Source organism: Euleptes europaea, chromosome 8 (genome assembly GCF_029931775.1).
Source record: "Euleptes europaea isolate rEulEur1 chromosome 8, rEulEur1.hap1, whole genome shotgun sequence".
Taxonomy (NCBI): Eukaryota; Metazoa; Chordata; class Lepidosauria; order Squamata; family Sphaerodactylidae; genus Euleptes; species Euleptes europaea.
In genome coordinates, this window is record NC_079319.1 from 27,340,838 (window position 1) to 27,353,376 (window position 12,539).

General features: G+C 47.8%; 1 protein-coding gene across 1 annotated transcript in view; it reads right to left on the minus strand.

The window, feature by feature from the left end:
- Positions 1-11,725, minus strand: part of LOC130482071 (neural-cadherin-like) — a 56,655-nt gene extending 44,930 nt beyond the window's left edge. The window contains 3 exon segments of the mRNA XM_056854886.1: positions 6,579-6,807; positions 6,809-7,375; positions 11,435-11,725. Of these exon segments, the coding sequence (XP_056710864.1) occupies positions 6,579-6,807; positions 6,809-7,375; positions 11,435-11,725 (1,087 nt within the window).
- Positions 11,726-12,539: the final 814 nt, after the last annotated feature.

Here is a 12,539-nt window from a genome sequence, read left to right on the forward strand (position 1 = left end):
TGCATAATTGCTCTGCAGACTGGATTTAATCATGATTTATGCACGGGTCAATGTGAAAACTAGACCGAGGGCTACTATAAAAACTGGCTATCCGACTCTAATCCTAAAGCTGCTTCCTTGGAAGTAAGTCCCAACAAGTTTAGTGGGGCTCACACAGAGATAGATGTACACAGGACTGCAATTTAGAACCCTTCCAAAATTCAAATGAAGCTACTCTGAGCCAAGGTCATGCAATCTGAAAGCACACACTCTTTTGATGGATAAAACACTATTCAGCATAATCCTGGAATCCACATGCTTCAGGAGCAGCTGCTGTGTTAGGAAGATTCTAGGATACTAGCAAGTACCCCTTAATGTTGGCAACCCTACTGAAGTGAATGGCATTACACAGTCAAGAATCCCACTTTCACCTATATCTCCTATGTAATGTATGTTAATATAGGGCTGATAGCTGGATGCTAAGTCAAAATACACCTAGGGTTCAAACCTCAGTCTTTCACTGTAGCGCTTCCTTGTTAAATATATTTATACAATACGGTTCACCTTTGTTTGGATTCCTGCTATATTTGATACAGTGCAGTTAATAATGCTACAGTGCTTAGTGTTATCTACAGATTTAGATGACAAACAGATCTTTTCTACATTTTTTTAAAGTCAACAGATTTTTATACTGTTTAAAGCAGATGCCCTACAAGATGAGGGGTAATGACCTTGTCCTACATGATCACTGGAATTATTTCCACCCCAAGGCCTTTATCTTGTCGATATGTTATCGGGCACAGGACAACAGCAGAATACAGCTCTGTTCAGAGAATCACAGTAAAGATCAGAGAGTTCTTTTGAACAACACACTGGTTGTGGTTTCATTAATTAAAAACTTGAATATTCATCATCACAAACTGACAGAACACACTTGCACAAAGGCCTGGCCTCGTGCGTTTAATGGCACATATCATTTGGGGCAATCCTAGACACACATTTGATTCATACAGATTGCAATTAAAGCCATCCGGAAATCTACATGGCATGCTGAGAAAAGAACGTTTCACCATACAGCAAAAACAAGTTAAGAGTTTCCCTGTGAATGTGAGAGTCCAACTTATTATGGCTCAATGAGAACCAATCCAGGATGCAAAGCAGTGGAAGGCGTAGCCAGTTATTTTGAACAATTGTACAAGCTTTGACTTAAAAAAAAAAAAGAAAAAGAATCACACACACTGACATAACTTATTATTTCTGAGAGGTCACCCTTTAAATATTGCCTGTCCGTCACTTTTAAGATACCGAGAACATGTACAACAGTCTTGGCAGTGGCTCCAAAATGAAACCAATCTTTCCAGTATAGATTTGTCAAGCAATAGCATGCCGGGAAACATTTTTAACTGGGCTGCCCTGGCACCAACCCAGTATTTTATCTATCAAATTTGCATCCTGTCCTTTCATCAAAGGGGAGCATATTTGGGATTCTACCATTATATCTTGACACCACTTCTATTTAGAAGACTAGGCTAAGAGAAAACAAGCAGCCCAAGCCCCACACTATGTGGGCTCCACAGCAGAGGGGGAATTTGAACCCAGGTCTCCTACATCTCACTCACTATAAGGAATGGAGGCTTTGTTTCAAATGTCTTGTGTATCTGACCAGATTCACACGAAGCTGCCTTATACTGAATCAGACCCTTGGTCCATCAAAGAAAGTATTGTCTACTCAGACCGGCAGCGGCTCTCCAGGGTCTCAGGTAGAGGTCTTTCACATCACCTACTTGCCTAGTCCCTTTAACTGAAGACGCCAAGGATTGAACCTGGGACTTTCTGCATACCAAGCAGATGCTCTGCCACTAAGCCACAGCCCCTCCCCATTCTACTTTAGGTTAGTGAATGTGGGCTTTTATTAATATAGTTGTCTCAAGCACCTAGCATGTGCTTGGTTAGAATACATAAACATGCTGAACAGATGAAGGCAACAGGGTAAATCCCATTTCATTTTTAAAGGCAAACAACTTTCAGACAAACTGTGGTTGTTGTGCAAACAAGCAATGGCTTCCCTCAGACTGCAACACTCCTTCGGTCAACATTTTGTTGACCGGTGGTAATAGAAAGTGCACCTGGAAGCATGCTTCAATACAATTGTGTTTGCTTGTGAATTTTTGCGCCATGCCTCAAGTCCCTAGGCCTTTGAAAATTTCCTAGACGTTCAAACCAAGTGCCATGCAACTAAATTGTAAAACACAAGAATGAAGAAAGTCGCAGAAATCTGTCATTTTGCACCCAAGTTCACATGATGTGTTGTTACATGTAACTTTGCCACAATTTCCATCCCCAACTTAACAAAAAAACACAGTTAGGAGAGGCTATGAGAAATCAACCATAAGAAGAAGAAGAGTTAGTTTTTATATGCTGACTTTCTCTGCCACTTAAGGGAGAATCAAACTGGCTTACAATCACCTTCCCTTCCCCTCCCCACAACAGACACCCTGTGAGGTAGGTGGGACTAAGAGAGTGACTAGCCCAAGGTCACCCAGCTGGCTTCATGCATAGGAGTGGGGAAACAAATCCAGTTCACCAGATTAGCCTCCGCTGGACATGTGGAGGAGTGGGGAATCAACCCCGGTTCTCCAGATCAGACTCCACCGCTCCAAACCACCGCTCTTAACCACTACACCACGCTGGCTCCCAGCTTTAAGAAAAGCAATAGTTATGGCAAAGTAGCACATAATTTATTGTCGAAGGCTTTCACGGTCAGAGTTCATTGGTTCTTGTAGGTTATCTGGGCTGTGTGACCGTGGTCTTGATACCTTCAGTGTTACTCCTCTGAAGATGCCTGCCACAGCTGCTGGCGAAACGTCAGGAAAGAAAATACCAAGACCACGGTCACACAGCCCAGAAAACCTACAAGAACCATAGCACATAATTGCAGATCATGTGAACGTTGCAGTCTTTCTTGAGTGTACGACTGGTGAGGAAGGGGCTACTTACCATTTATTCTGGGAGAGCCAGCATGGTGTGGTGGTTAACAGCGGTGGAGTTTAATCTGGTGAACCGGGTTTGATTCCCCATTCCTACACATGAAGCTAGGTGGGTGACCTTGGGCTAGTCGCAGTTCTCTCAGAACTCTCTCAGCCCCACTTACCTCACAAAGGTGTCTGTGGTGGGGGTGGAGGTGATTGTAAGCTGCTTTGAGACTCCAGTAGAGAAAAGCGGGGTATAAAAGCCAACTCTGCTGCTGCTCAAAGTTGCCCTCCCACACTATTTTCCTCCACACCAGGAGAAGATATACAAACCTGCATCTCTTCCCTACCCCCCCCCCCAGTACAAATACAGCTGGTGGGGGCAAGTGCTCAAGGAAAACGGATTTAGCAGCTCCTCCCCACCTCAAGGCTGTAGCCTCCTACAACGGCTTTTCACTTGAAAGGAAATTTGGTCAAAATTACAGCCACTTATGCATCCTATTTGAGCCTCAATCAAAACTTATCTACAGAGCAGCTGTGCTTGAATGTCTGAATACATTTTATTGAGGTAGACGGGCGTTGTCAACCTTTTCTCCCCAGTGGGAAATAAAGCAGTTCACATCATCACTTCTCCCTCCTCCATTTTATCCTCACAACAACCACCCTGTGAGGTAGGTGAGGCTGATATAATGACTGGCCCAAAGTTACCCGGCAAGCTATCATGGCAAAATCGGGATTTGAACTCGTGTCTCCCAGATCCTACTTTGACACTTATGTGGTAAAAACTTATGTTCAATAAGCTTCTGTTCACACTGACTGGCTCCTAACACATGATCTCACAATTATTAAATGACTCAAGCTTGCACGACAAACTGTCACCTCTGGCAAGATAAAAATCCCCCCATACTCTGCTTCAAGTAGAAGCAGCTCTGCGACAGAACCAATTCATTTTTTTAAAAAAAGCCAGACACCCAATGACGGATCTTCTGCCTAATATTCATTTTGTGTGAGAACCTCCTGCAAGTTGTGTTTTAGGAGCTTTTGTGTCTCAGCTGCCACACGGGCACACAATTCATGAGGATGAAGGTTTGTGGATGTGTAAAGGATGAGACATCTCTTCAATCTATATCTCTTCAATCTATATGCAGAACATATAATTTGGAAAGCTGGATTAGATTTAGATGAAGGTGGAGTGAAAATTGGAGGGAGGAACATTGACAATTTGAGATATGCTGATGAGACTTACTGGCATAAAATAGCAAAGACTTAAAACGACTACTGCTGAAAGTTAAAAGAGAAAGTGCCAAAGCAGGACTACAGCTGAACATCAGGAAGACAAAAGTAATGACTACAGGAGAATTACACAATTTTAAGACTGACAATGAGGAAATTGAAATTGTTAAAAGTCTTTCTATTCCTTGGCTCCATCATTAACCAAAAGGGAGACTACAGCCAAGAAATCAGAAGGAGATTGAGATTGGGAAGGGCAGCCATGAAAGAGCTAGAAATGATTCTTAAGTGTAAAGATGTGTCATTGGCCACCAAGATCAAGTTAATTCATGCCATTGTATTACCTATTACTATGTATGGGTGTGAAAGCTGGACATTCAAGAAAGCTGATAGGAAGTAGATTCTTTTGAAATGTGGCGTTGGAGGAGAGTATTACAGATACCGTGGACGGCCAAAAAAAACACACAAATCAGTGGGTTATAGATCAAATCAAGCCTGAACTGACCCTAGAAGCTAAAACGACTAAACTGAAGTGATCATATTTTGGTCACATTATGAGAAGACAAGAGTCACTAGAAAAGACAGTCATGCTAGGAAAAGTTGAGGGCAGCAGGAAAGAGAAAGACCCAACAAGAGATGGATTGACTCAATAAGGGAAGCCACAGCCCTCAATTTGTAAGATCTGAGCAAGGCTGTCAAAGATAGGACATTTTGGAGGACTTTGATTCATAGGGTCGCCATGAGTCGGAAGCGACTTGACGGCACTTAACACACACACACAAAGGATGAGCTGCATAAACCCTTCTGATTGGGCTGCAATTTTTGCAAGAGATCTCTTTGGGAATAATCTCCACAGATTTCAGCGGGGCACTTCAGAACCGCAGCCTTGTGGCTTGCACAGTAAGCAAACACAATCAGCTAACAAGCCAATAAGCCAATTAGTTTAATTAATCATACCCTCCTTTTCTCTCCAGTGGGAACCCAGAGGGGCTCACAACAGCATCCCCCCTCCTCCATTTTATCCTTACAACAATGCCGTAAGGTAGGTTAGGCTGAGGAAGTATGACTGGCTCAATATCACCCAGCGAGCTTCCATGGCACCAGTGGGGAATTGAACCCAGATCTCCCAGATACTAGTCCCACACTCTTAACCACTACACCACACTGGCTTTACGGTGCAATCCCAACCAGAGCTACGCGATTCTAAACCCTCTGGCTTTAGTGGAGATAGGTGTGCAACTCTGCTTAGAATGGGTCTGTCCATTTTGGGAGGGGCTGTGGCTCAGTTGGTAGAGCCTCTGCTTGGCATGCAGAAGGTCCCAGGCTCAATCCCCAACATCTCCAGCTAAAGGGACGAGGCAAGTAGGGCCATTTATGCATAGACGGTTTTGCCTTGAATTTGCAGCTCAATAGGTGCACATTTTCCCCATCCACATTCTCAAAACTCTACATGGGGGCTTATTTTTGAGTTTTAAGAATCTGGATGGGGAAAATGTGCATGTAGTGAGCAGCAAATCCAAGGCAAAACCTCCTGTGCATAAATGACCTAGGGCTAGGCGATGTGAAAGACCTTTGCCTGAGACCCTGGAGAGCCATAGGGAGGGGCCGTGGCTCAGGGGTAGAGCATCCGCTTGGCATGCAGAAGGTCCCAAGTTCAATCCCTGGCATCTCCAGTTAAAGGGACCAGGCAAGTAGGTGATGGGAAAGACCCCTGCCTGAGACCCTGGAGAGCCATAGGGAGGGGCCGTGGCTCAGGGTAGAGCATCTGCTTTGCATGAGGAAGGTCCCAGGTTCAATCCCCGGCATCTACAGTTAAAGGGACCAGGCAAGTAGGTGATGGGAATAGACCCCTGCCTGAGACCCTGGAGAGCCATAGGGAGGAGCCGTGGCTCAGGGCTCCCTTTAACTGGAGATGCCAGGGATTGAACTTGGGACCTTCTGCATGCCAAGCAGATGCTCTACCACTGAGCTACAGCCCCTCCCTATGGCTCTCCAGGGTCTCAGGCAGAAGTCTTTCACATCGCCTAGCCCTAGGTCATTTATGAACAGGCGGTTTTGCCTTGGATTTGCTGCTCACTACATGCACATTTCCCCCCCAAAATAAGCCCCCATGTAGAGTTTTGAGAATTTGGATGGGGAAAATGTGCACCTATTGAGCTGCAAATTCAAGGCATCTGCTTTGCATGAGGAAGGTCCCAGGTTCAATCCCCAGTTAAAGGGACTAGGCAAGTAGGTGATGGGAAAGACCCCTGCCTGAGACCCTGGAGAGCCGCTGCCGGTCAGAGCAGACAACACTGCCTTGGACGGACCTTGACGGTCTGACTCAGTCGAAGGCAGCTTCACGGGTCCCTATGCAGCCCAGTCCCCCACCCGTCTGGTTCGCCCGGCCCCGCCCCATACCTTGCCCGTCCATCCGGTGCACCTTGATCTTCACCTCCGCCCGGCCTCCCCGCTCCAGCGGCCGGCTGAGGTAGAGGCGGCCGGAGCCCCTGTCCAGCTCCACCGGGAAGGAGCCGGCCGAGAGCGGGGCGGCCAGCTCGACCCAGCCGCCGCCCTCCCGCTGGAGCGCGTCGGGGACCGTGAAGATGGGCTCGCCGGGCGGCGCCCCGACGGGGACGCGCACTTTGTAGAGGGGGCCGGCGCGGGCCCTGCGCGGCGCCGGCGGGGCGGCGTCGGCGCCCTCCCCCTCCGGCCGAGCCGCTCGCCGCCTCCGCCCGCCGGGCGGGCTGCGCGGGGGCCAGGCGCGGCAGGGGAGGCGCGCGCGGGGCCCTCCGCCGGGGCCCGCGGCGCGCAGCAGCGCCCCCTCCCGGCCCAGCGGCGACAGCTCGCCCACCGCCCGCCGCAGCGCCGCCCAGGGCGGGAAGCGGAGCCGTTGGAGGCAGAGCGCGCGGGGGGACGCCGCAGGCCGCGGCTCGCCTTCCCACGGGGGCCCCGCCGCGCTCCTGAGGCCGGCCAGGAGCAGGAAGGGGAGAAGCCGGCCCGAGAAGGGGAGAGGCCGCCCCCGGGGGGCAGCCGGCCCTCGGGCCCAGCCCCTCATCCTCGCTCGCTCGCTCTCGGCGGCCGCGCCAACCCGAGCGAGGCGAGCCAACTTCCCCGCCGACCCGCCACTCTGAGGCAGCCGGGGCCGACTGCACGTGGAGGGCGGGCCCCGGCTCTCCCTCTTTCCGGAGCCCACCAATCGGGGAGGAGGGGCGGGGCTGAGCGGAGGACACGCCCCCCGCAGTCTCTGCCCTTCAGTCGTCCCGGTCGCACAGCCCATGCAGGAGCAGAAAGGGGCAAGAGCCCGGTAGCACCTTAAAGACTAGCCAAAATATTTTCTAGCAGGGTGTGAGCTTCCGTGAGCCAGAGCTCACTTCTTCAGATACAGCTAGAATGTGAATCCATCTGTCTTTAAGTAGAGGAGAGTGAATTCAGACAAGCATTCGTATGTAAATGCTTTACATAATGTTAACATTGACATACGAATGCTTGTCTGAATTCACTCTCCTCTACTTAAAGACAGATGGATTCACATTCTAGCTGTATCTGAAGAAGTGAGCTCTGGCTCACGAAAGCTCACACCATGCCAGGAAATATTTTTGTTAGTCTTTAAGGTGCTACTGGACTCTTGCCCTTTTCTACTCCTGCAGACAGACTAACACGGCTACCCACTGTGAATTAAGTCCATACAGGGGCGGTTCTCTCGATCGGAGTGCTTTACTGACACCATCCTCTTTAGTGGGAAGGTTTCGGGGAGGACGTGCCCGAAGTAGGATTGCATCCATGCATCCATCGTGTTTTCTGCCTCCCTTTTGCACTTTTATACGGCCTCAGGGCAGCACCCATTGTTCTCTGCATTGGTCTCACACCAGATAGGCTAGATCGAGAGTGTGACTGGCCCAAGAGCAAACCTGTGCTCCAGCTGCGGCAGAGGGGCTGTGGCTCAGTGGTAGAGTGTCTGCTTGGCATGCAGAAGGTCCCAGGTTCAGTCCCCGGCATCTCCAGTTAAAGGGACTAGGCAAGTTAAAGGGGCTAGATGGCCATCCGTCAGCAATGCTGATTCTATGTCCTTAGGCAGTTTATGAGAGGGAGGGCATCTTGGCCATCTTCTGGGCATGGAGTAGGGGTCACTGGGGGTGTTGGGTGGGAGGTAGTTGTGAAATTCCTGCATTGTGCAGGGGGTTGGACTAGATGACCATGGTGGTCCCTTCCAACTCTATGATTCTATTATTCTAAGTAAGTGATGTGAAAGACCCCTGCTTGAGACCCTGGAGAGCCGCTGCCGGTCTGAATAGACAGTACAGACTTTGATGGACCAAAGGTCTGATTCAGTATAAGGCAGCTTCATGTGTTCACTCACTGGCCCCAAAACAAATTTTCTGATCCTCCCACCTTAGTTCCTCCCCTTTTCTTTTGTCTAACAGCTAGAATTTTGCATGGGCAGCGGACTGATCCTAGTCATATTTAGCACTCACTTCAGTGTTCGAAGAGGCGAGACCAATTTCTCATAAATGCCCATAGGCTCAACAAGTTGGAGGACCCCTGCTCCACACATTCTGTTGTAGAATTTAACATATATTTAAAAAAGACTGTATGCTGAGTGAAGTTTTTTGCTTGTTTCTTTAATAAAAAGTTCCCAAGGCACATTTTTCCAAGTGGATTACAACATCAACAGCAAGAAGTGTGAACATGACAATCTTTTGCTTAGGATTACACTTATTTCTCCTTTCATCAGAAACGTAAAATGTATGATAAATAACTAATGTAGGGAGCCGCTTACAAAATTTCTACATTTTAATACCTCTAAAGTCTTAAGGGAACATCAGGAAAATTGCTGTATTTTACAGAAGTGATCAAATCACACACACATACACTTCTCCCTACCCCCTTTTACCCCTTTCTGGCTATTCAACAGCCATTTTACACTTTGCTTCAATTGCTCCTGGGGAGATAAAATTAGTAGCATTATTTCAAAGATGCTTGCTCTGGCTAGCAACCCCAGTAGGCCCATCTTTTCTCCCTCCCATGAATTTGTTTTCTGGAAAGTCTCACAACTCCATGTTGTAATGACTCTCCAAAGCTGAAAACACTTGAAATCCTTCAGATTCCAATTCTACTCCAGCAAAAAAAAAACAAAAAAACACCAATGAGATGCAGTCAGTAAAATCATTACAGGCATGAAAGTAAGGCTCAAATGATATCAAATGGAAGAGCCAAACCAGAAAAAGAGAGTTATCTTCTGCACGTAGAATGGCTCTCTGTGGTTCACTGTAACAAACAACTGTTATGTGAATCTCCAAATATGACACACACATTCACCACTGAAGTAATAGTCAAAAACGAAGCCCTTTTCAGGAGCTGAAATAAATACTGGACTCTGAAAGAAGCTACTAAGTTAGTCCCAGTAAAGTCAATAATTGCTAACCCATAAGGGCAACAGTTATGAATGAGGGACTACAGACTGATGCACAGGGTTCTAGTTTATAACTGCTTATGACATTCTACTACAGCCTATCAGAGTGGATCAGACATATTATCTGTGCAATATATACCCATTTCTATGGAAGACTGAAAGCCAATAGAAATGAAAGGAGATTGCCCAGCCGAATTTCCTGGTTTATGGGGATTTTGAAGGACTATTCTAAAAACTGTCCCAAAAAAACACACATTTATTTCAGTATGCCTTACTATTAGGGGTAAAAGGTTAAAATTTTCCTCACAATAGCAAGATAAACCACATCTGTTACACTTTACTGCGGCAACAAAAGCAATTCAGTGCAGAGGCAGAAACGCACTAGAATAGTCTGAAAGGTCTAGCACATAACACACACACACACAAACCTTACTAGAACAAATGCATCTCAAAGCTATTTCTGTTAATAAGGCAAATCATAACCCCACGATGATTAAAATTCTAGTGTTTTGGGCTATTCCCCCTCCTTTCGCAGTGGGGAGTTCTTCGAGCTCAGTTTAACAACCATTAAAACAAAACACAACCATGACTTATGTTTCAGGGATGTGAGGGCGATCTGGCTGCGACATCTGTCACCCCATTGATCGCCAGGGTTGATTCGGCTGATCTGGCTGGCTAGGCGGGTGTCCTCTTACCTCCCTCACCACTCCATGTGCATCCCTCCCAAAGCTGCGCACTTGGTGGAAGAGGACGACCATCCCAGATAAAAGGAGTGACTTATGTTTCATAACCTTGCATCCAAGTTGTTCGACCGGCATATACAGGCACTGTCCCTGGCTCCTCTCTCGTTTATGTATGACAGATGCATATAGTCAGAAGAGGAATTTCAGTTCTAGTCTTTGGGTAAAATGCCTTCCCACAGGTATCCAGGGAATGTTTTCAAAGCCCTCACTTAAAGTAAAAACCCTTCAGTATGTTTAAGGACTGCAGGAACAAGCTCAGAGGAAAAAACAAGGTGGAGACACAACCAAGATAAAGGGAAGAAGAGAAATTAATATACTTTTATTTTTTTAAAACCAAGCATGCAGCTATTAGCTTGGTTTGCAGTGTGTGGATTTTTAAACCCTAATTTGCCGAAAATATTTTAGAAAGGCTAACTGGGCATGATATTAAATGCCAGTGGTCGCAGTCGAGCAGAGGCCCTAAGGCAATGATGGCGAACCTTTTAGAGACCGAGTGCCCAAACTGCAACCCAAAACCCACTTATTTATCGCAAAGTGCCAACACGGCAATTTAACCTGAATACTGAGGTTTTGGAACAGTTTTCTCCTGGGAAAAACGCACTGTGCTTGTAAGGAGTATGCCCTTGGGATACGGTTGCTAACTCCAGGCCGGGAAATTCCTGGAGATCTGGGGGACAGTGGAGTTTGGGGAGGGATTTCAGCGGGGTATAATGCCATAGAGTCCACCCTCCAAAGCTGCCATTTTCTCCAGGGGAACTGATCTGTGTAGAGCGGCGGTCGGTTGTAATCCTGGGAGATTCCCAGGCCCCAACTGGAGGTTGGCAATCGTGTGTATGTGTGTGTTAAGTGCCTATGAATCAAAATCCTCCAAAAAGTACTATCTTTGGCAATCGTACCAGGGGAGGAATCCCTGCGACGACGGGAAAGCAAGGTGACATCGCCATGTTACCTCAGGATTGCCCACTTACTGCAGCCACGGGGAAGTTGGCCAGGCCGCACAAGCAGCAGCAGTTCTGGGTGAGAAGCGAGGGTAGAGGTTGCCCCGACAGGACTCCTCCAAGGGCAGGGCCAGGGGCGGCGCAGGCAGCCGGAGCCAGCTCCAGTCTCGCCGCAGCTCGCACCGTGTGGGACAGACACTGGCGGCGCAAAGCAGGAGTGGTGCAGCGGCTCCCGCTCGAGCCCGGACACGCTGCCAGCCATCCCGGCTGGGCCCGGCGCCTGGGGGCAGCCACAGTAAGGTCGCCCTGCACCGCCGAGGGGGAGAGAGAGGGAAGCTCGCAGGCGCGACGGCGAGAGGACCCGGGAAGCTCAACTTTCTCTCCCCCACATCTCCCCTCGTGGCTCCCAAAAGAAGGAGAGGAGACAGGCTGCCCAGAGCAAGAGCTGGGGCTGTGGGCAGGGGTCGCCACCATGAGGCAGTTTGGGGGATCCCTCCTGCTGCCTCTCCTGCTGCTGGGGCTGCTTTTCTGTGCTGGGGTGACGGCGCGCATGCCCACAGAGAGGGCTCTGCGTGCCCTCTCTGGCACGCGTGCCATAGGTTCGCCACCACTGCCCTAAGGTGTCCCATGAAGTTGCTGAAATCCACAAAATTTAAACTCTCTTCTTGTTTGGAGAACAAATTAACTATTTATTACAACTTGCAGGTCTCCAAAAACAGACCTCCAATAGAACTATTCATATTAAAAAAAAATCAAGACATTTGCCAGCTGAGGATATTTTTTATATTAAAAAGATGCATAATCTAATGTATTTATTTCACAGGATACAATCACACTCCATTAAAAATCCATGAGAGAGTTACCAATGTCTTGAACGGCAAATAGACTGCAGTCACCAGTCATGCCTAAGGGAAGTCAGGTAAGAAAGAAGGTATCTCCCCACCTGCTTCCACCATGACTCTAGTTAAGCTTCATCAGCCTTCCAAATCAAAGCCAAACGGCTTTTGAATACTTCCTAAATTTAAAAAGCAGTTGAGTGGGAGCTTGGAGTAGTTGCAAAAGGAGACCCCCCCCCACGCACACACACACACACACACACACACACACACACACACAAACAAAGGCCTCCAGATATATGTGCATAGTGTCAGGATCATGCCCAGTGTGTTCACATGTGACTTGTTTTGCATTTTCCAGAGTAAACAGATCTAGTTAAAAACACACTTAATTGCTGTAATATTGAAAATAGAGCAACAACTTGCACAAAGATAAGGTTATTACAACAAAG